The 23,643-nt window shown below is 37.2% G+C and overlaps 1 protein-coding gene across 1 annotated transcript; it reads right to left on the bottom strand.

Moving 5' to 3' along the window:
* Positions 1 to 5,294: 5,294 nt before the first annotated feature.
* ZBTB49 (zinc finger and BTB domain containing 49) lies at positions 5,295 to 23,600 on the bottom strand. The gene is made up of 8 exons (XM_064653238.1): positions 23,523 to 23,600; positions 22,005 to 22,178; positions 18,878 to 19,983; positions 13,511 to 13,557; positions 9,696 to 9,769; positions 8,881 to 8,963; positions 8,629 to 8,790; positions 5,295 to 6,649 (listed from the first exon to the last, which is right to left on the bottom strand). Exons 2-8 carry the CDS (start codon positions 22,154 to 22,156, stop codon positions 5,985 to 5,987), a joined length of 2,289 nt encoding a protein of 762 aa, XP_064509308.1. The 5' UTR covers positions 22,157 to 22,178; positions 23,523 to 23,600; the 3' UTR covers positions 5,295 to 5,984.
* Between the last annotated feature and the right edge of the window lie 43 nt (positions 23,601 to 23,643).

Here is a 23,643-nt window from a genome sequence, read left to right as displayed (position 1 = left end):
TAAGAGACTGACTGCTGCATTTCCTGTCAAGGCCTAACTTCATAAATAATGCAATTGTGACATTGGTGTCAATCTTCAGACAAAAAGTTTAATAGAATTGGTTTGAAATAAATCTCTGCTCGACAAGTAGAAGGGATACTTTCCCCACTCTGCATCCACAGAACAAATTCAGAAAGTGACTGATTGAAATCCAAATCCAAAAGCAAGAACTAAACAATCTAACACTTGAGTTTGAACTTTGATGTTTTAGTGATCTATAGCATTCCCCATATTAAAAATATCATGGCAGAAGTGCTCACCTCTAGTCTATACCTACAATCCCACTGCTTTTCCCTATCCATTTTTTACTGTAGCAGCTGACCAACAAACAGCAATCTTCATTGATTTTCTGTTTTGTCATTGCTAATATCATATATACTTATGTACTTATTGATTGATGTTCCCTGAAAGCCCAAACTTAAAATTTTGGTGTTTGTCAAAACTAGTTAGGCTTAATCTTGGCTTTTTCACAACTCCCCATATACATGCCTCCTGGATAGTTGATGCTTATGGTTTTTCTGTATAGTTTTTTTCCTGAAATAACTGTGTTATTTTTGTGCATTGCAAGTGAAAATGTGGAGGGCCTTTATTCTAAAGAAGAAGTAAAACACAGTTAAAATCAGTTAGAACTCTCTGTACCTAAATTTTACAAATTTTCAGTCACTTCTAAAATAAGCATGTTAAACATTCATATATTTGCATTGCAAAAGCTAAGCTGATTTCAGAAAACCAAAATGATTAAATCATGGGCAATTTGTGCCGACCACCCCCTTTTTAGAAAGGGCTATTTTAGCTTTCTTTGTTTCACTAGAATACAGATTATCTGTTTGAAATACATGAACTGAATGGACTTCCCATTGAGGTTAGTGTATTCTAGCATTGTAATAAAGGTTATGAAAAGATGTCCGAGCACCAGCTGGCCTTCCTTTGATCCTCTCCATTCTTGTGATGATACATTTTCACACTTAAGATGATTCCCTTCTACCTCAAAGGCTGAGAGCTGCTTTGGTCCTTACAAATATTAACTGCAATCACAATGACCTATCTTTCTGGTTCCAGTCATCTGTTTAATATAGAGTGGAAGGTCAGAACTACATTAAAAGGGTCTGAAAGGCTTTATTTCAGTATACTGCCCCATGCAGAGCTTCACAAAAAGCTGGCAGACTTGTAGTTCATGCATGCACGCTCCTCAGCACTGCATTGTGCACTTCTATTAATGGGCTTTTGTAACCTTCCAGGAAAAATTCCCTCACCAAGAGAACAAAACTGTTGTCAGATCTGAACACACATGTGAATATCAACTACAAAAAAAAAAAGAAAAAAATATATTTAAACAGTAGGGGTACTGTCTTTAGAAAAAAAGAATGTCTGAGTCACTAGCTTGTGTCTTCACTAGGCTGTGTTTTAAAGGTAGTGTTATCTATTTGCTAGGATGGAGATTTAATAGCAGAGGTGGAAACCAACTGTTTGGAGAAGGCAAATTCAATAATAGATGTCAGTAAGGATTAATGAATAAGGCTATGGACCAGAAAGCACAAGCCTGTGTATACCAATACAAAGAAATCTATTTGCAGCACAGTGGAGCACAGGTCACTTTGAAGTCATTAGCATACTGAATTACCAAATAGCTGCATCTAAGGCCCTTCAGTTGTCATTAGAACGCATTTCCCAAGCTATCACATTTTCTTCTTTCAAATCTGTCTATAAAGCTCATGTTTGTTTGCTTTCTATTAAGTCTTCTGTTCAAGGAGGACCATCTGCATTTCTTGTCATGTTTGTTTTGCATATTATTTCTCAAACAAGCTCTTTAGCAAGAAAGCTAAATATCCTAAACCCCAGCACACACCCCAAAGTGTGGAGACTGGCCGTTTTTATAAAGTTTTATAATCATGTGGGACTCTCTTTACCTATGTGCCTCTACACTTTTCCTTACGGAGCTTGAATACGTTAACCTCTGGTCTGGATTATGAGGGGTGGGTAAGTGGCATGAAGTGAGCAGCAAGAATTGAATGCAGCTGTCCACATATGAATGGAGCTACCCACAGTGGGGAAGACAAAGCAAGGAAAGAAAAAAGTGGATTCAAGAAGCAAATGGCCTATGGGGCCAGTTCCACTTGCTTCACACTGATTTTGTCTTAAATTTGGCTTGCTCTTGTATATGCCACTTGGATGTTTTGGGAGGACTTCATGTGTAGCAATTACTTCCCTGTAAAATTATCAACAGGAGTTTAAGCCTATTTGGAGTTGCTGAAGAAGCCATGGAAACAAAGCACAAGTGCTCTGTTCGAAAGTCCAACCTCTAAATTCAGGAAATTGCAAAAAAATCTAGTGGACCGGGTTTAAAAAGAGTATGAGAGAATGCGGATGAAGTGTCAGACCACAAAAACACTTCATGTGCTCAACAGCAACAGGTAATAAACAAGTAGAAAGTCCTTCCTAGTGAAGTTCTCCTTCCTTATACTTTTTCAGTTCTAACTAAACTAGATCATAAGTCTCAAGCAGAGGATTGGTTTTTTTACAGGGAGTTATTTGAACTTAGATGTAATTATATGGTGTATCATTTTCCTATGTACATCCAGAAAACATGTCCACATAAAATGGCATATTTCATATATGTTTAATGCTCTTAAATGATCAAAAAAAACCCACAGTAATGCCTTCAAAAGTTTAAACACTAATTTAATTTTCTTTAATCTTGTTTAGGAGTCAAATGAGAGAGATGTCTGCACTGAACAAACCCACACAAAGCCCTGAGCAGTCACCTGCATCTTCTGTAACCAGAAGTGATTCAAGTTTGCAAGACGAACAGCAGCTCTGAGTTTCAGGATAGTTATTTCAAGAAATAACAACTAGCAGTCCTTCAATTTTACTAGGCCAGGCAGGTTACATTCTCTTTCCCCAAAAGTCTTTTTTAATAGCTTGCCATGTACATCAACTACAATGGCACTTCAGCAGTGCCTGCTACTAGCCAAGGGACTGATTCTTATTCATCCCCCTCAGCACGCTGGCTGTGGATATTTATGAGCAAGCTAGGGATGGGTGTCTGCTGCTTGTAAAATACTATTGGCTCAGCAATTGTGTCACGGTTTCCACCTGTTTTTCAAAGTCACGGGGGAGCTGCTCTTCTCCAGCTGTGCCAGCTTTATGGCAGCATTAGGACTATCAGACCATATTTGCTATTCCCACTCAAACATCCTCTTCATTATGGACCTGTGGGTTGGCATAGGAAATCATTAGGATACAGAGAAAGATTCTCCTTTGAGGTAATTTTCTACTGAGGTCTCACTGAGGAAAGCTCAGGCAATACTAAAATGACATGACACGCTGTATTCGATTTTGTAAACACAAATGCAAAATACATTTTCTTGCAATCAGGCAGTTATATTCTCACTGCAAAGTGGCAAACAGCATTCACAGCCTGGTAGCATGTTGGAGGACCTTCATGTTTTTGGCGTGAAACACTTTCACAGAAAGATATACTGCTATAGTGACTCCTCCAAAATACAACAAAGGAAGCAAAACCACTGCAGAACCAGAGGAAACTAAAAATTATGAGGTTCACAAATTGCAATTTGTCCTTTCCAAGCAGCAGAATGCTGGTGGGAAGAGAATCAAATTTCTATTTTCTCTTGGGATAAGTAAATTTAAAAATAGTTTCTGACAAGAGGAAACCTACAGAGCTAGTGACTGACAGGTACCCACATTTTGCCTTAGGCACTAGTGCAAGGAAAGCAGAGTGAGAGCGAGGATGAGCACACGTGGTCAGGGACAGAACCATAATACCTGGACTGTTGAATAGCACATAGATAATTCCCACAAAGATCTGCAGTGTTCAAAGGCAAATAATGTAAAAGGCAATGAATGAGGGGAGAGCTAAGGGTTCACATATATGAAGTGTTCCCTGCTTAATCCATCTAGGACTGTGTTCATATAGCCTATGTGTTATTTCTAACACACACATGCTGCAAAAGCTTCTGTGTTCTGACTTCACTGGCTGGAAAAATAGAGATGTTTTTAAGCTTCCTAGTATATATGCACTACAAGAAAACAAAGGTGAAAAAAAAAATCCCAATTTGCTCTCCCGTGCATCTGGATTCTTTTTTTTTTTAAACTGGTCTGTTAGTGTAGCAAAAAAAAGTTTTTCATAACATTAAACGATGACTGGGAAAAATGTGTATGTCTTGAAACTTTGACAGTGTAATGTTCTGCCCCTTTTGTTTGAAGGCTGCTATGCTCTAGCCAGCAATGCTCTTTCCCATTTCAACTCAGGTTGAAAGCAGCTAAAAACAAGAAGGTACAGGGGCCACATTAAGGAAGTGAAGCCACAAATTTTAACGCACGGTGTTAACACAAGAAACAGAACAGCTGGTTTTGAATTCCTGGGGGAAAAGAGTGGTGAGCACTTTAAAAATATGAGAAAATACTGTATTTTCCAAGCTTTGAAATTCCACAGAATGCAAGCAGTGGATTGTAAGTCACCTCCAGTCTATATTCATGTTCTAGCAAAACTAATTCTTGTGCAACCAAGAACCAGACGACCACAACAGAGTTGAATCTTTGTACTTTACAAGTGACAATGTATTTTCTAATACCAGGAATATATGATATATTAATTACTAGACAGTTCCAGCTGTTAGTTTTATACACACGATTTTTTTCAGCAGAGGAACTGCAGTGTTATTAAAATAGTGGTGATAATAGATGTTGTTAGCTGTTGCAAAACACTCAAACTTACTTCTCAGCCTACAAACATTGAGACTCCTTATAGGAAATAAGAAGTATGTGCTTCAAACAGACCTTCCAGCCTGTGAATGAACTTCAGAAAAAAGGAACATGAAGATATTTTCACTTCAGAAGCTACAATATGTAAGGAAAGTTTTAGCATAAGGCTTCACAAAGCACTGCTAAAACTTTTTCGTGGGTTGGAAAGAGGCCAGTAAAACTCATGTATCCATAGCAGGCAGTTTGAAATGCAGCAGCACATCTATACTGGAAATGAATGCAACCATCCAAAGCACCAAAGGAGAAAAAGGCCTCTCAGCAAAGTTTCTATCCTGTAACAATCTATTAATTAGCCAATGTTTTATACTCATTTGCCGAAGTACAAGACAACCTACTGGTGTATTGATTGTGTTTATTTTGCAGTGCAGCTCTTCTTGCAGTGGCATCCTCATTAGCATTATAAAGATACCTGGAATAGATGACACTTACTGAAAATCTTTCACAAAAAGATGAAACACATGGAGCAATTAAGATACAGGGTAAAACAACTTCCCTTTATTCACATGTCTTGATCTTGGCCTCCATTGTACAAATAATCTGCTGTGCAAAATAGTTTATAAAATACTAAAAAAAGCTTTTATTGTAAAAAAATAAAGTTTCTAGATATACAGTTACTTTGCACTATCACAAATATTACCCAGTATTTAACATTTAAATTTACTGTCACAATACTCAAGTCCTGTAAACCAGTGACCCTACTGGTAAGAAAGCCACTACTGAAACTCAGGTTCACTAGGGATTTGTTAAGTCTTTTTGTCTTGTCATATCTACACCCTTACACAGCTCTGACGGCCCATACTTGGATTTGTACCCATATAATGAAATTAGACACTGGCCATCCTTTCCTCCATTATCAGGTAAAAAATTCCAAGTTAAATAGCAAACTTAGTAAATGGCAAGTTTTAATAAATCATGGCAACACATGAGCTACACAGTGCAGTCACAGAATAACAAAGGTCCCCAAAAGTAGATTTGAACTTTGCTGAGAAGCAGTGTAAATAAAGTCAGCCTACACAGGGTTCTGGGCATGCATATCTTGACTCCTATCAGTATCCAAGCAACCTGGCTTAAAAACCAGCTCTGATCCCCCTATGCTGCAGTGCAATTGCAATCACTTGAACATGAAATGCCTCTAAGAAGTTTTGGTGCAGTCACCTGAGCCCTCATTGTTCCAATTCGCTTTCGTTCTGCAAGGTCTTCATGGCTAACCCCCAGAGGGTCATGCTGGAGAAGAAGGGTCCTTCATTATTCTTGTACGTGGCCGACGATGTTCGACTGCCCAGCGGGTCATTGCAATGGCCGTCCAAGCTGACCATGGAGGAGCGGATCATGGGAATACCATCCGACTGTAAGGGCTCTTCCGCGGAAGACACATCAACGTCTGCGTAAGCGTATGGTGGTGGTGGCTGAGTCTGAGCTTTCGGGAGTTTAGCAGAATCCGCGCTGAGTTTCTGCTGGTTTGCTGAGTCGTGGTGTTGAGCCATTGATCGCAACTTACAGTACGGATCTGCAGAACTGTCAAATTCAGTGGAATTCCCAGTTGGACGAACTGGAAATTTGACAGACACTGGTAACAGTGTAACAGACATTTCTTGGCCAAAAGAGTCAGAACTCTGAGACTTGTCGAGGTCAGAAGTTTCAATCCCTGGAGTAAATTCATCCAGTGCGTTTGGCCCCTCCTCAGAGGCCTTACAGTGCATTTTCTTGTGCCGCCGCAGAACAGCAGAGCGAGTGAAGCATTTGTTACAAGTCTCACAAGTGTAGGGTTTTTCTCCTGTATGAGTCCTCACATGTCTACGCAGGTCACCAGAGCCTGCAAAACATTTCCCTGCAAGACAGAAGTGATAGATTAAGAATTTGTTCTTAACACAAGTGAATAAACATGTTTTAATTAGAGAAAATATCAAGCGACATGTCCCAGTCGTGGTAATTTGTCTATGTAGAACAGGTTCAAACAAGTTCAATCTATTTTTACAATTCCATTAACTTGTTTCTTCTTCTTGATCTGATTTTTTAACTTGTGTTTCCCAACAAGTGTGTTTAGCTTTTTTCTCCAGAGACAGGAATATCCATTAGTATTTGAAAGCTGTGAGTGCTCTCAGTTTATATTGATCTTCATGGAGAAAAAAAAAATAATTGAAATTATCAATTTAATTTGTCTGGAAAAACAGCATGCTGATAAACTTCTAATTATATTCTTCCAGTGAGAGCTGCATCGTAGAAAGAAATGGTTTGTTCATTACCAAGGAACTATTCTCAAAAGTGCTGACAAAGTTAGCTTTTTTGTTAACTGTAAGCTAGCATAATGTAGCAGTCTTTTTTTAATATTCTAGAAAGGGAATGCATGAGAACTGTAATTTTTATTGCTGCAAATATTAGAATACAAAAAAAATATTCAACTGTTTGGCTATCTTCAGAACAACAGACTAAAATAAGCTCAATCACCCTACTGCAAAGAAAAAAGTGTCTGAGGCTGAACCGTGGCAAAGTGCAGAAGAACAAACAGAACAAAAGAACAATTTCCAGAATTACTACATGATTCAGACACCTCACATTCTTTAACATAGCAGAAGTAAGCTGGTACCTATTTGTGATTTTTATCTCATTTATTTTGTAAGGACAGATATCAGTAAAAATTAACTTTATTAAACGAATGCATAGTAAAACTGCAGTCTCAATTTTCAGCATTATACTTTTTATTTTACAACACAGATTTCTTTTCAGAACAGCCATTAAACAATAATGGTAAGATTACAAATTACTAGAGTGATACATTTGGATTTTTTGCATAATGTCAGTGATTTCTTAATGCTTGATCAAATCCTCTTTGCACAATTTTTGCCTTCTCAGTACAAGATGACTTGGCTAAAATGAAAAATATTCAAAAGACCAGTACAAGGGAAGATGGAAACAAGCCTGTTTTAAGGACAGCAACACAAATGACTGTTTATACTTTCATATCCCGCATGTCTATATTTCCTCATTCTGATGGAAGACCTCTCGATAATATTGGCTTTTTCTTGTGCCTCAAGGCATTGCAAATAAAACATACTGCAATTGGACTTTAACAGATGAAACCACCCTCCTCCAAAGCTGATTCCTTAGAAATTAATAAAACTATATCAAAATAGCACCTAAGGACAAAAATATGAGTAGTATGCAGGATGGTAAGTAACATAAGAGATCAGGATAGACAATGCAATTTCTGAGAACTCTGTTATAGAAGGATGAATCACTGATCAAAGAGCCACTTTCAGACCACTTGGAAGTATGGCTCAGATTTTGAAAACAGGTGTTCTCTGGTACAAAACATTGATCGAGTTTTGATTTTATTCCAGAGGCTGAAGCAAAGGAACAAAAGGTTTTTATTATCAAACTCTATGGGTGAATGCAGTTAAAACCAAACAGTATTCAACTGAGGGGAAAGAAAAAAAAAAAAAGACCCCATTGATAGCCAAGTGATGTCAAACCTAACTTGCCATCAGAAAGGACTATTCTGAAAATAAATCTATTTTTGAAGCAGCTAGTATCACTACCTCGTTAGCAAACACGTACACATACGATGTAGATTCCTCTTATTTCCTTTACTCTTCAACTGAAATTCTCTTTAAACTTGTGACAGATAAAGGAGTTACACCAAACAAAAGACTATAGAGTATGCAACCCAAAAGATTTTGTGAGTAACTTTCACAACATGGTATTTCAATTTGAAACCATTTTGGTTAATTCTTATTCTGTTGACAAAGGAACTTCTACTTATCATTTAAAGAGCAAAGACATAACCAAGCTATGCAGAGTAATTCTTACCACATGCTGAACAGCTGTATGGTCTCTCTCCAGTGTGCCTAATTCTGTGCTTTACCAACTTTCGTTGCATATTAAATGACTTTCCACATTCATCACAGGTGAATACTTTATCTGCTGTGTGGGTCTTTTTGTGCTCCTTTAAATTACTGAAGTTACTGAATCCTAGAAAAATATGACAGATTCTGAGATTAAAATGACTGCTCACATTTCAGGCAAAAAACCTGAGAGGCAGAAACTTTGGTTCTCACACACCTCTGCCACAGATATCACACAGATGAGGCTTTTCTCCAGAATGAATAATAATATGACGCTGAACATCACCAGAAGCAGCAAATCTGTAATACAGTACAGAAACCTAATTAGTGTCTTTATAAGACCTATTATTTCGCTAAACTAAGTATCGTGCAGAAATTGAGTATAATGAATGCCTGATGTTCTGAACAAAGATTAAGATCTAAACCACAGATAAATGGATGCATTTCAGAAAAACGTTTTGAAACTGGCAATGTCCAATTAAATTTACGCTAGAAAAAACACCCCCAAAAAAACCTTTTTACTATTCATGTTACGAATTCATTCTGCATTTTATGCTACTCCTGCATTAGTGTATTTTCTGTCGCTAGCTAGCAGAAGGCAGAATTATTTAATGCTTTGCTAAAATTTGTCAAGTTTCCCATGCTTCAGAATTCCCTAAAATGTAAAAAAAAATTTTTATCACCAAATAATGAAAAAAATATGATGAAAAGGTACAAACCTGCATGATTTATTACGACTCACACTGTTCAAAATACACACAACAGTATATTCTTAACTACATACCAATATCCAAAAAATAAAACTAAGACCACAAACTATGGTGATATAATTACCTTATTATGTACTTGCAACAAGACAACTGCAAAACTGTATTTTAATCCCATCAGTACACATTTAAACACAGTGTCTTTTGAACAAAATTGATCAGCATGCTGCCTTAGCTCTTGGCCCTTAGTTTATCATGAAGATTAGCAGAAAACATGACCAAATTTTATCATGTTAATTTTACTAAGGTGAACAGTTCTACTCACCTTTTCCCACAGATTTCACAAATGTATGGCTTCTCACCAGAATGCCGACGTAGATGTGTCTGGAGATTACCTGCCTGAAGGGACAGTAATTTAAGCATTTAAATTCAGTTAGCCTGTTGTTGTAGATATAAAAAAAGTGATGGGAACTATGAGACTGGCTTTTTATTCCTACTTCTAAGGCAGTGAAGACTACAAAGCATGTATGAACTCAAGCATTCTGATCTAGTAAAGACAGACTACCATGTACTTCAAGAACAAATTGTTTATGTATGCAATTAGATGTTGACAAGAAGAGAAATGGGGAAAAAAAATTACCCTAGGATCAAATGCTAAGGGAAAAGAAAGACCTATAGTTTAAAACAGATCCAATTATAAATGAAAATTACACCATCTAGAATGCAGTGGAGAAGAAAACTTACTAGTAATACAGTTCATGTCTCATTTTCCCTATCCTACAAATAAAATATTGTTACATGAGGATATCTGAATTCACCTACCAGGAGGTTAAAAAGAAAAGAATACCGTGGAAATTTTTCAATCCATAAAATACTAGAGCCAAGTGCTCCAGACCTATATATATTCAGTCATATCAAAAGAAAAGGAAGTACAGAAATGAATGAATGGGATTAGTGGTACCTAATTATTACATATCTTTCCTCTCTCAATCCTATAAAAAGAATGCTAGTCTAGCAGGCAAACCAGACAATGACTAGATAAAACCTTCTTACTCTGTCCAACTATTTTTAAAATGCTTTTTAAAGCCACTGGTGCTTCTGAATGGCTAATCCACCGAGAGTCCAGTTCTCAAAGCACAAGATACAGCTAGTCTGGATAGAAGAGCTGCAGGTGTTCCTAAATCGTGCATCCTTTCACAGTCAGTTTTTAACCCTTCCATTCTCTGTGACTGATAGCTGCCTGGTTTTATTTAAGTACACTAAAGGAACATTGAGTCCTTTCCATTGGGAAAGAAAATTTGGGATGCAAAAGATTATCATGTCCTCCTCAGTCACAGTAAGACAATAAAAATAAGATCCACAGTAATTTCTTTTGACTCCTTTAGATAATAAATTACCAGTGATGATCCATCACTGTAATCAGAGCTTACAAAATACCAGAACTCAAATAGGGCAGACACACACAAACACAGACAGAGGACAGTATCAAATGTACCAATGGTTGAACCCTGAGAGAGCTCTCTTTAACCCCTGTAATTTTTTTCAGACAGCAGTGTGACTGAACCACTATTTTCTCAGGCCAAACTTTATAATCCGGAAATCCATTCAAAGAGAAGCATTAGGCACCTATGTCTGAGGAAGGAGACAAACCATGGAATAATTTCTGCCTTGCAAAGACAAGGAATTTTATTCAGTGGTGCATTTGAGAGAAAACGTATAAAAGACAGAGCCTTTACTTCTATCCATGTCACAAAACAAACCCTATCATGGGCACTTAAAAGTTATTCTGGATAAAGACAGAAGGTGAATTTGAAGTGCAACAACCATTCTAAAACAGTTCCCATACAAGCATTTTAATGAAGAATAAAAACAATCTACAGAGAGCAGCAAGTAGATCCATTTATTTATTACAACTCTATGTAATTTCCTCCTAATGAGGCCAAAGCTTGTTATTAACTGTGCTTGTACTCTTCCTAAGCTTTAAAGCTGGCACACAAGCTTGCTTAAAGCAGCATTGACAATGCCATGTCAATGAAAAAACATAAGAGGACTTTTGCTAGCATTCCAGAGAAAGAAAAAAAATCCTCAAAAGAATCCTCATACTGGTTGGACAGCACTCCTCACAAATTTGGAGACTAAAGAGATATGCTAGACTTAGTCCATTTGTAACTGGCTTGCTTTTGAATTGAAAGACCTTAAGCATAGAGACACCCAAAAGAAGCTCTGCAGAAGGAGGTAAAACATGATACCCAGATCACCAGCCAGAAAAGGTTCACATTACAAAAGGCTGTGTGCTGTAGTAAGGGAGGATGCAAGCTTTGAAGTACAGAAGGCACCTTTTTCTCAAAAAATCAAACACATTTATTGCTACTTGTTCCCAACTATGAGTTCCCATGTCCATTTCCCCTACTTCCATCACTTTCTACTCCACATTCCAACACACAGAACATCAGTTACGTTCAGCTGGAGCAGAAATACCACCAGGCACAAGGACTGCACTGTCTCAAAAGCACTAAACATGAAGGCTTAAATAAAAGTGTTTCTACTTCTGTGCCTGCAAATGGAGAAGATCAAAATCAAATGTGGTCTTTTAAGCAAAAAGTAGATAGTAATTATCCTTGCAGCTTTCTGGTAGGTGGAATCTTACTCATTTGCAGGATTCAAAAGCATGTACCTCAGGAATACACAAGATCCCTTTATGACCAGCTGCAGCACCCAAGCTGAGCACTATGGCTCATGTGCTGGACATGTGGGAATTGTCCACCCATATGTATCTACCTATAGCTTCAGGCAAGTGAGGTAATAAGGAGGAAAGGAGAGCTGTTTGAGTGTGTTTAAGTGTAAAAGGCAGAAACTTCCAGTTTTGTTGGGGGGTTTGTTTTTTTTTTAGTTAAGGATGTTGTGTGAGGAGTCTGTCATGCCTGTCATACACTCTGTGTGTGAAGCTTTTTTATTCTCTCTCCCCCACAATAGTGGTACAGAGTACCACTATTTGCCAAAAGTACTTTTAATAGAATTTGGAAATATTCATGTTTTGCTTTTAATAACTAAAAGTTCAGCCATCAAAATGAATAAAAATGCACTTCTTTGTCTGCTAAGCAGACCTAGTTTTTCTCAAAATGGCTCAATAAGCATGATGAAACAGTACTGTTCAGGGTATTATATTCAGTCTTATATTCATATTAAGCAACAAGTGGAGGACACAACTGCATCAGACTCATGGGTAAACAAGTCCCACTGGTGGACTATGAAACTGAAACAAGAGAAACACAAATAGTTGTGGGTGGGTAGACAAAGAATACATAACTCTAATTCTTAAATCAGGATCCATGAGAAATACCAGTTATTCAACAATAATTATTATTTAATTTTAGTATAAAAATATGTATCTGTTTATTGTCTCCTGTACTTAGAGGTGCACAGTCCGAGCAAGAAAACAGAAAAGAAATAGACATTTTGGAAATGTGAGACAATTAGGCACCAAATTTGCAGGAATACAAATTAAGTGCTGTACCCAGAACAGGAAGCAAGCATTGGAGGGCAAATTAAGACAGCTAAAGCTTAGGCCCTGTATGTAAGTACAGAATTTCACAGGAGGGTTTTTTTTAAATCATAGCTGAGTTCTGTCACTTCAGACAGTGATGTTCTCACTGAAGGAAACTAAGCCCAATTACATGGATACAAACTTTTTTATCTGATTCAAATCTGCTTAATAATTTATGCCATTTAGGAAGATAAAACTGTATTGTGAATACAACATCATAGAAAATTCTAACCTGTACTTTTTTCAGACACTGTAAAAATGCTATTCACACATATCCCTAAGCATAAGTCAAAAGAACAGTTTGGAAATTAATGTTCTCTGTATTTCAAATATAGTATGGCTCTGGATAGTTAAACATTCATTTGAAGGTAAAATACATAACACATCTACTGAGAGCAGACAGAATCAAAGGTACAAAATGCATCAAAGAAATCTAAACCACTTAACATATTACTTTCAAATAAGACAATAATTTATCCCTAAAGTGAAGTGTCTTTGAACAAAAAAAATCTTTATAGACTTAAGCCCAAGTTTTTTAGAATCAACACATAGATGCATTTTAAGTCTAAGTACCATAATACATAAAATATTCCCACCTGTGAGAAGTGTTTCCCACAAATGTTACATTCAAAAGGTTTCTCACCTAAAAGAAGAAACAGAACATAGAACTTCTAATAGTTGCAATGGAATAAAAAAATGTTTTCAATTGGTACACTTCCTTTTAAAACATGTAACTTAAAAGTAAAAATATCCCCAAAAGGACACTTACCCATGTATTTAAGGGGAAATTCAAGAGGGAAGTACAGCATTTACCATTAAGCTTGTAAGGCAGACTTGCTCAGAAACAGGATTGATCATTCAAAACAAGTAGGTAGAAGAGTTTTGATATGAATGGGTGCAAGTTTTAATTTTTTTAAATACTTTTTTTTTTCATTTTGAAAGCTGTATTATATTGCCAGGAAGAACAGAATAGATGACAAGATCCTACAACAACAATGATGGGAAGTGCACCTGTTTTTTCACTTGTACAGAGACATATTCTTAAAAAGAAGGAGGAATGTAGAGAAGCCAATTTGACAGGGTTCTGTTTTCCAGTTTCAGGGTGTACCGTACACCTCTGCTCAGCACGCAGCCATTCGCTTCCTTATATTTGCCTTCAAATTTTCACCCTATATATCTGAAGCTTAACCCAAGTATTTTTCTCCAAAATTCTGAATTTATATATATAAAACTGGTATTCTTGATTCTCCAAAAACACGTGAGCAGCTTTAGTAAAAAACAAGTGCAGCCCACTTTAGCTTTTCAAAATAACTTGACACTCAATCTAGAATGTGACTGCACAATACTTCAATTCTCTAGCTGTCAATATAAGACAAGTATGTTTTTGTAATAACTTTTTCTCCTCCACAGTATTTCATAAAGTTGGTTTTTTTCTCTGCTTAGTTCCTAGTTTTTACACTGTGGATAAAATTCTCTGTGCAACTTCTAGAATTTTTAAAACAATAATAATGCTCAAATATCACTGAATTCAATGACAGTCAGATTTCTAATCATCTCTGATGAGTCTGACTGTACATTTAAAGGACATATATAATCTGACCCACTGGTACAGGGCAACAAAACTAGTCTAAATCCATGTGATTTTGAAAGCAGATGTTTCCAAAGAGAAAAGATCTTTAAAAGTGTTTCATCTTCATGCTTATTCAAAAATGTGTCTATAGACTTTTATTTACTTTTTTAATTCTGGTTTTCCTCACTTTACAGAACACCTCTTGGTTTCTCTTCCACCAAGTATTCTCTACATCAGTATTTTTCCTCCACCCTTAGAAATGTTACAAGCAACATCTACCATACTCAGGTGCTGAGGTTCCATTTTCCTTTCCTGCTGCCAAAGCAGATGAAGTTCTTTCCACATATTTTAAGATCAAGGACTAAATGCAATTCTCTTTAGATTTTAAAACATAGAGTAAACATACAGTTATGTTGCTCCACAGATAGTAATCCTGCAGTTAACCTGAGAATTTGAGGCTTTATCTACTTAATGAAGAATGGAAATCTTCTGGCAGTTTTAAAAAAGCTTTTATTCAATTAAAGACAAAAATTATGAAACCAGTAACTCAACTATAAAGAGCACTGAGGCTTAATTTAATTTCATTATGGCTCTAAACATGCAAATTTCTGGTATTGACAACACAAATCTAAATTAAACCAACAGGGAGCCATATCTGTAGCAACTGGGAAGGATTCTGAAAATTGTCAAAGCATCAAGGTAATTTGAAATAGAGGATAAAAAACACTAGTAGCAATTTCTGCAGAAATTACCTACACACACACAAAAAAATTACTGCAGACCTAAAGACTAGTATCTGAACAGGAATCCACTCTGAAATGACTAGAGGGGGAGGGAGGGAATTGGAGGCTCAAATTTCTCAAAACTATTGTTGTAGGCTGCAGGCAAACTCATTAAAATCGTAATGATGTACAAAGAGTTGGGAGTTTTTCCCCCCAAGATAAAGATAAAACTAAAGTTTTGTTTGAAAAAGAAACATCAAATTAGTTTTTGGAGAACCATTTTGCACTTGCATAAAATTCCAAACCACTGGGCTTATCAGGTACCCTGTTGCTCAATTAGCCTCACTGTACCTTGGGGTGTTATTAGTGAGAGTGCAGCTGCTAAACTGGAGATTATCCTTCTCTGCCTATCGCTGGTGAGACCGTATCTGGAGCCTTAAGAAAAGAAGGCAAACAGGAAATCTTATTGTTCTACGTGGAACATCTGCCTTCCCCTACATGGGAAGACAGATGCAACCAGATTGTTCTTGGTACACAGTTTTAGGACAAGAGGTGACAGACACAAGTTTGATCATGAGAAATTCCAATCAGATATAAGAAAATAATCTTTTCCCCACAAGGGTCGTCAGACACTGGAAGTGATTGCCTAGAGAGATGGTGGAATCTCTGTCCTTAGAGATGTCCAAAATTTGACTACACAAGTTCATGAGCAAAATAACCCAATCTAATTTGATGTGCCTTGAGTAGAGGATGGGCCTAGATGACCTCCAGAGATCCAAACTAATCTAAAGTATTCTATGACTCTACAGTTGTCAATTAATTCCAAACCAAAAAATTCTATCTGAGGACACCAATCTTCCCAAAGACCAGGGCTGGATATACAGCAATAGAGAAAATTTGGGAAAAAGCAGTAACTGAGCTACAATTAAGACAATGCTTCAACAAACAGCCATGAGACTTTACTTTTGAACCCTTGGACTGCTTTGTGTTTTCTATCCCCTGCTGCATCCTTCTCGTTCAGCACTCTACAAGAAGAGATGAAGATAAAGTACACAATAGCAGGATCAAAGCCATGGTGTATCAGCTCCAGAGGAGAAAGGCATGAAATGCAGAAGTGGTATTCCTGAAAAGATCATAAGAGTGAGGAGCAAGACCCACTAAGACACGGAATGCTGGCAAGTTACTCAAGCAAAGCTCAGAATTAAAAGGTCGAGGATCAACAATGTATTATGACAGCATTACTCTGTCCTGTTCTATTCCATCCTGCCAAGGGTTCATTCCATGGGGCTGGATTTGTTTTGGGTAGTTTTTTGAGATGTTCCCCAAAAATGTTTTTTAAAAATCCAAAAAAAACACTGGATGTTTTTGGACAGGTATGGACTATATAAGAGAAATATACTTGCTTCCCTTTTTTCAGACACGTCAATATAATAAAAGCAAATTATAACATTCTGTCAAGTCAAAATCAGTCAAAGTCAATGAGAGTAAGCTCTCTTTAGAGATTCCTTTAAGTATCCAGTAGCAATACAATTAAAACAGCCAGACATCCCAGTACAACAACCTGTGTTGCACACAGTATGGCTGCCTTCACATAGAAAACTCATCAATGCAATCATGCAAACCTGTGAATTCTTCAGTAGTTCCTATTGTTCAGGGACAGAGAATTTCACGCACACTTTTTCTTGACAACCAGACCACCACTGCACTTGTGTTGAAAGAATTGTCATTTGTGGGTTAAAAACAGGTTTTCCAGTGTGAAAGATCCATTTCAGAATCTTATCTCTTCACCAAAGCCAGACTGGAAGGACTTTCAGTAAGCACTGTAATAGCTAAATGCTTGCTAAACCTTTTGCTTAGTTTTAGAAGATAAATGTTTTTAAATAAAATTGATTAGCTAGCAATCTGCTCTGCTTTCTGAAGTGGCAGGTGAATAGAAATGGCTTTTAGCATACACTAATATTACTTAACTGCTAGTGTATCTAAAGTCAACAATACAGATGTGCCCTGTATGCCTATATTAACATCCTACTCCCTGTTCACTGCAGTTTTCCAAGTACTCTTTTTGCACTAGTTGGATATTTAAAAACAAAATAACGTGACCCAAGAATAACAGGGAAACAACTAGGTATTTCTAGTCATATTCTTGCTTCAGTTTTTCCATCCTTTTATGTGCTTATTATTTGTTAAACTTATGCTCTTGAACTTTTAGTTTAGCACATCTAGAGAAGAATGCTGATGCCACACTAAGAAGCATTCAAGTCTGGAATTTTTAAAAACTACTGGAAGAAAACAGTGTATGAAAAGCAGCATGGAATTCCTGAATCTTGGGGTGTCTCTAGCACAAACTCAAATGTTACTGCAGCCTCTCCCTCAGCTGGGACTTTTCTAGATGCTCTGTCTTCTATCGGATCACCTATTTTCCTGAAATTTTTAGGATATTTCAATATATCTGATGATGTCAGCTCAAATTGGATAAGATTCAAAAAAATACAAGGCAAAGAGAGGATCTAGGAAAGAGACATACAACTCTATCACAGGAGACCAAATTAAAAAAAAAGTATAAGGAGTATGAACATACAGAAGTAGTCAAAGGTAACAACTGAAAACTTTACGAAGCTAATGCAAAATGTTTGTATTTTCAGGTTCTGGAAAGATTTTTCTACTCATAATGTGGAAAAATAAACTTTTAATACTAAGGACCAATTAACAAAATAAATTAATGTCTGCTAAGAGGGTTTCATATTTAGTGTTAAAGTACCAATACATGTATGCTCATTTCCAAAGTGATGTTTATTTGACAAGATTGAGAGAGATGTGTTTGTATATTTAATACAGGGAAAAAGAAATATTCAACAGCTTAATCAGGAATAATGCTATCTCTGACTTTGAATCAATAGTATTACCTGACTAGATAAGGTAATTCTTAAACTCCTTAAAAAAAGTATATGTAATAATAGAAAATGCTGGTTAAGTTGAACAGACTAATTAATTCAAAGTCAGACCAAGTCTTGTTTTTCACTAGAATAAAAAGGTACTTAGAAATAAATCTATGTTAGGTTTAAAAATATTACTTGTGAGTTTTTTAAACAAAGTAAATTATTTCAAAATTCCCATTCATTCTGCAGCCTACTTGTCTGCAAGAGCCTTACTCTCTAGGTAAACACAATGAAAGTTGTTATAAAAAATATTTCTACAGTTAAAAAACATGACCACCAAACACCAATTACTTGTATCTCACAATGAATATATGACCAGAGAGAAATGAGGTGTTCTAGAACACTTGTAGTATCACCTATTCATTTACACTTTTTATTGCTATCTTGCTGAAACTTCTGGGCCACCTGACAAACTGACTAGAAATCACTCATCTCAATGCAAGACAAAAATAAAGTTTTCATTGAAATTTCATTTTCATTGAATTCAAACAACTTTCTTTAAAAACGCACCCAAACAAATACATAGGACATATTTTTTCTACAACTCTCAGCTACATTCAGTATTACAGTCTTTATTTCTGTATGATTATTCACTTAAAAAAAAACCAAAAAAACACAAAACCATCACCTTTTGAAAGCAGACCCTTAACCAGCATCTCTGAATCAAGAGACACTGCAAGATAGTCTCTTTAACTGAAATATTTGGTCTGCAGACCAAGTAACTGATAACTGTACCTGTATGAGACCTTTTATGAAGCTCCAAATTGCTTGGATGTTTGAAAGCCTTTCCACATAATTCACAAGTATATTGTCTCTGTGACTGAAGAGTCTGTGATTGTCCTTCTTGTTCCAAAGAACCTTGAGGTCTTTCCATTTCAACAGTTTGTTCAAAATTCTCAGAATTCACTAAATCTTCATCTTCTTTTTCATCAGTAACTCTAACATTTGTCATGTCTGTGGTACTTTCATTTACAGGTTCAATTACTTCTGGTACTCTACTGTCATCCCTTTTAGGCTCAGGTGGCTGCTCTGCAGATTTCTGAGATCTTAGAAAATTTAACTTTTTGAGGTGTATTGCCTTTTTCAGCCGCATCTCTTTGGTTGGCTGCATAAGTGTGCTTTCTGCATCTTGGTCTGGAGCAGCTTCGTTCCCAGACTGAACCAGAAAGTTTGATGGTAAATGATCAGACGTTTCCAGAATACACTCAGAGTGACTGACACTGCAAGAATTACTCTCCACGGCGTTTATTTCTGTGGATGTGTTGTAAGAAAAGGATGGTTCTGCTCCTCTCTCATGATCAGAGCAAGCATTTTGTTTGTAGAACTGTTTACTGTAAAAGTTGCGTAGTTTGTAATAGTAATTTGGTTGTTTAAAGGGAAGCTCTGTGCAGCTGCCATCTAAGGAGTCTTGTGGCTGTTTCTGGGCATCACCTGGGGGTGTGTGCAGATTAACAGACTGCGATGCATGAGAATGGTGGTCAGCCAAGACTTTATTGGCCTGTGTGTCAGATGAGCACTCGTGCAACAGGTTTGTCCCATAACCGTCACTGGCACAGCTCCCATCTGTAGCCAAAGTATTCTGCAGTGAAAATACACTATTACAAGGCATGCTGGCTGCTTGCTCTACAGCTGTAGAAGATTTTAAAAAGGTGTGGCAAATGTTCAGCACATTTTGCACTTGGAGACACTGTGCAATGTCCAGCATAGCTTGTACATTGTCCTGACTCAGATCCAGGTGAGAGGTGTACATGAAGTCCAAGATCTGGCCTATGCCACCTACATTTTTGATGTCCAAGTGAAACACATCGTTCTTCTGGCCTGAAGAATTCTGGAAAAGGGTCCTGATAAAATAAGGCAAATACTCAAATACAAACAGAAATTATTCACAGGCACTTTAATAAGCAAAATACACATACACCTCAAATAGACTGTCTGGTATGAAACAATTCATACTCTAAGGCCTTACCTAGAGTGCTGTATTTTTACAGTCTCAAAATGTCTCAATTACTTGTCATATATTAGTCCTACATTAGTGCACTTAAAGTAAAAATCAAAACAAATGATCCATATATAATTTCAATTTTGTATTTTTTAATGTTTTGAAATGACACTCTATCCTTGTGGTTTCCTATCCACTGTTATTCACATATTAAGTGGAGTATTTACGGACAATTTTCAAAAATTGTTTTACTTAGAATAGTGTTTCTCCTTTCATCATGGCCATAAAAACAGGACATATGAAATTTGCTAGTAAAAGGGAGAAGATAACACCTCCAAGTCAGCTAAACTCTTCTGGCAACTGAGCTTGTCCATCAAACTCTATCAGTAAATCTTATTTAAGTTCTTAGTATTAGTTCTTTCACCACAAATAAACAGGAGGATGGTGACATTAAGCAAGAAGATGGCATTATTTTCAATCTATTATCTCATATCCAAAGAAGTACTTTTTTTACTGGCACTAGACAACAACCAAGTAAAAGAATAATGAAGAGCACAAGTACGTAAGCCTAAACCAACAGTGCAACCAATACCCACTGAATTGTCATTAAATCATTAAAGTGAATGAATTCACAAAACTTACTATTTGATGTGAAGTATTCTCGCATTCAGAGCTGTAGCTCTTCACATTCACAACTAGTCCTAGATTAAGTGGGTTCATACTCTGTCTCAATCAAGAACTTCACACCCTCCCATTAAAATCCCCAGTCTCTAACCTGATACTCTCACAGCAAACAATGACATATAAACAAACAGGGTCAGGTCACTCCTATGTAGTTATTTTCCTCGCTACAAAATGCCCCAAACTTAATAGTTCCTCCTTGTGGTCAAACTTTCAAATTAGGTTTTGTATAAGGTGGGCATAATATCAATGAGCTCTAAATCTTAAGGAAATGAGACCCTATGCCTAAACTTTAGAAATGCAGAGGGTACTCTGAAGCCAGTGCCCATATCAAAATTCTTTCAGAAATCTAGACCATCCTATCTAAATTAAAACCAGAACTATAATGAACAGATCTGTGTTGAGAGTCTAAATTAATTAGCCACTTATATCCTATTGAATTTTAATAGGAGTTGAGTGCTTAGTTCTTTTTAACTACTTTAAAAAATTCAGTCTTTAAGCATAATTGCACTTCATCAGCAGGATTACACCACTAGAAGAGAAAAAGGAACCTCTTATCTTTTTTCCCTGGTTGTAACATAGAAATAATTTTCTTACTTTAGAGATGCTTCAAAAAACAAGGTCTAGAAACTGCCAGATCTAACAGCTTACTCATAAGTAATGTAAAACACTAATTTAGAAGATCCAGCATCCTCCAAAATTTGGAGGGTCAATTGAGGGCAGCACAGAAGGGAAAGAAACCAGCGATATGGCACAATGGGTCACCTGTATACTTTAAAACACAGTTGTTATCTCTGAGAATCTGTTCTAAACAGAGATTTGATAGTAACCTATATGGTCAAATTTTATTTTGAATATATGACTGATGAAACAAGTCACATTATTCAGAAGTGAATAATGTTTCATCAGTTATATCCCTTATCTGGCTCTGTTCATGTACTCTGCTATGTTCCTTCTAAGCAGTTATCTTTCCTTACTGAAATACTGAATGCAGGTCTATGCCAGAATCCATTATATGAGGCACTATAAGCAAGTAAGGATCAGGAAAATGCCAACAATCCAACAGCATAGTATGAATACCTGACACAGATTTATCTCTGGACAAACAATTTCCCTTTTCTCATTATATTCCCAACAGTTACTTTACTCTGCAACTACCAGAAAAAAATACCCTTCTCAAAGAAAACCTCAAGCAACAGCATTTAATTATAATTTTAAAAAGAAGAATTTTCTATCACATACCTGAAATATTGACTGAAAGCAGCTAATACATTTTTGTGTGCTTTGAAGCATACACCTTTTACCACCAGCATGCAGTCACAGAGAAGCCCCTGAATGCGCTGTTCATGTAGCTGCTGGAGAAGATGACAACTATGGCTAGCAACAGTGTCCATGCTAGAAAATCACTTAAATTACCTACAATGAAATAAAATGCTAAGATGAATTTTAAATATTATATTGCAAAATTAATTTAAAATATTAGGAACATTTTCACAATATGTTTTAGCTTCCAAAGGAAACAGACTACAGTTTACACCTGCAATGTGAGCTCTAATGACATTTTTCTGATTAAAGATGAGTCACAGTACTGCTCACCTGTAGATGCACAGCAATATACATAGGAAATACTGATTTTAATGAAGTTTTGCTTACAACAAAGAGCTTCTGCAAAAATCTAATGGTGCTGCCAATAAATTGAACTCCATAACCAGAAAAAATCACACCTTGATTTAGACAACTTGGACAAGAACTAGATTCTAAGGCAAAAACACATTATGCCTGCAAAATTAATATCATCTGTAAAGGTAAACATCAGTTTCCTCACCCTCTAAACTGAAAGGGGAGAATATAGTACTAGTATTATTGAAGACATATTTGTTGCTGTCCTAGCTAAATACATTTCCCATGTGGTTCTGATTAGACACAGTTATTTTTTAATACAATATAATGTTCAAATGAAAAAATTCCTTCTTTGAACAGATTGAAAATACAAGTAATTCCCATTGAACATATTTACATTCAATTCTATACTTCTTTTTTTCTACAGAAAGATGTAATTCTTCCCCTGCACACTTGTAAATGAGAACTCCGACTATTAGGACAATTGGAACTTCTACCCTTCTAACTAATGAAGCAGAAAGGCCACCTTGGGTTAAACATGACCAGAAAGTGGTTGCCCCATTCTCAGTTCTCATGAGGACCAAAGGTTCCACTGTTTAGTTTATCCTGTTACTCTGTGATTCACTGCCTCCTGCTGTATTACAATGTGGGCTATTATATTGTGCTTCTTCTCTATGAACGTTTATCATGTCTTCTACCAGGCTTTCAAATAAAGAAACCACATCTGTTTGCCAAGCAGTTGCTTTCTCTGTGTACGTCTCCCACCACGGCATCCTGCAAATACTTTGACAACCAGCGAACTGCCTCTCAACCATCAGGTGCCTGTCTCCCAGCGGGAAAGGCGAGCATGGAGAGCCGCTCCCGAACAGGGGGAACCCCCGCAACACAGTCGCTATTTATGATGTGTAAGTATGATTAAGCCTGGCCCAGCTGAGCTCAGGCTCGAGGTGTCGCACGGAGAAAGGCACAGAGGGTACAGGGGAGAGGGCCCCGAGGGGAGAGCGGGCTCTGGCCGGTGTCGGAGCAGCCGCTGCCGCAGGGCCGGGGCTGCGGGCGGGGGGAACGCGGAGCCGCCCGGCTGAGGCGGGAGAGCGGCCGAGGGGCGGGAGCCGGCCCGGCCCTGCCCAGCCCAGCGCTTACCGGCTCCGGCCACCTCCCAGCTCCATCCCCGCCACCGGCCACTTCCGCCGCCGCTCCTTCCCTTCCCCTTCCCCTTCCCTGCCCTTCCCGTTCCGCCGCGCAGCGCGGGGCGGGGCGGGGG

Source organism: Pseudopipra pipra, chromosome 4 (genome assembly GCF_036250125.1).
Source record: "Pseudopipra pipra isolate bDixPip1 chromosome 4, bDixPip1.hap1, whole genome shotgun sequence".
Taxonomy (NCBI): Eukaryota; Metazoa; Chordata; class Aves; order Passeriformes; family Pipridae; genus Pseudopipra; species Pseudopipra pipra.
This window is presented reverse-complemented; position numbering and strand designations above follow the sequence as displayed.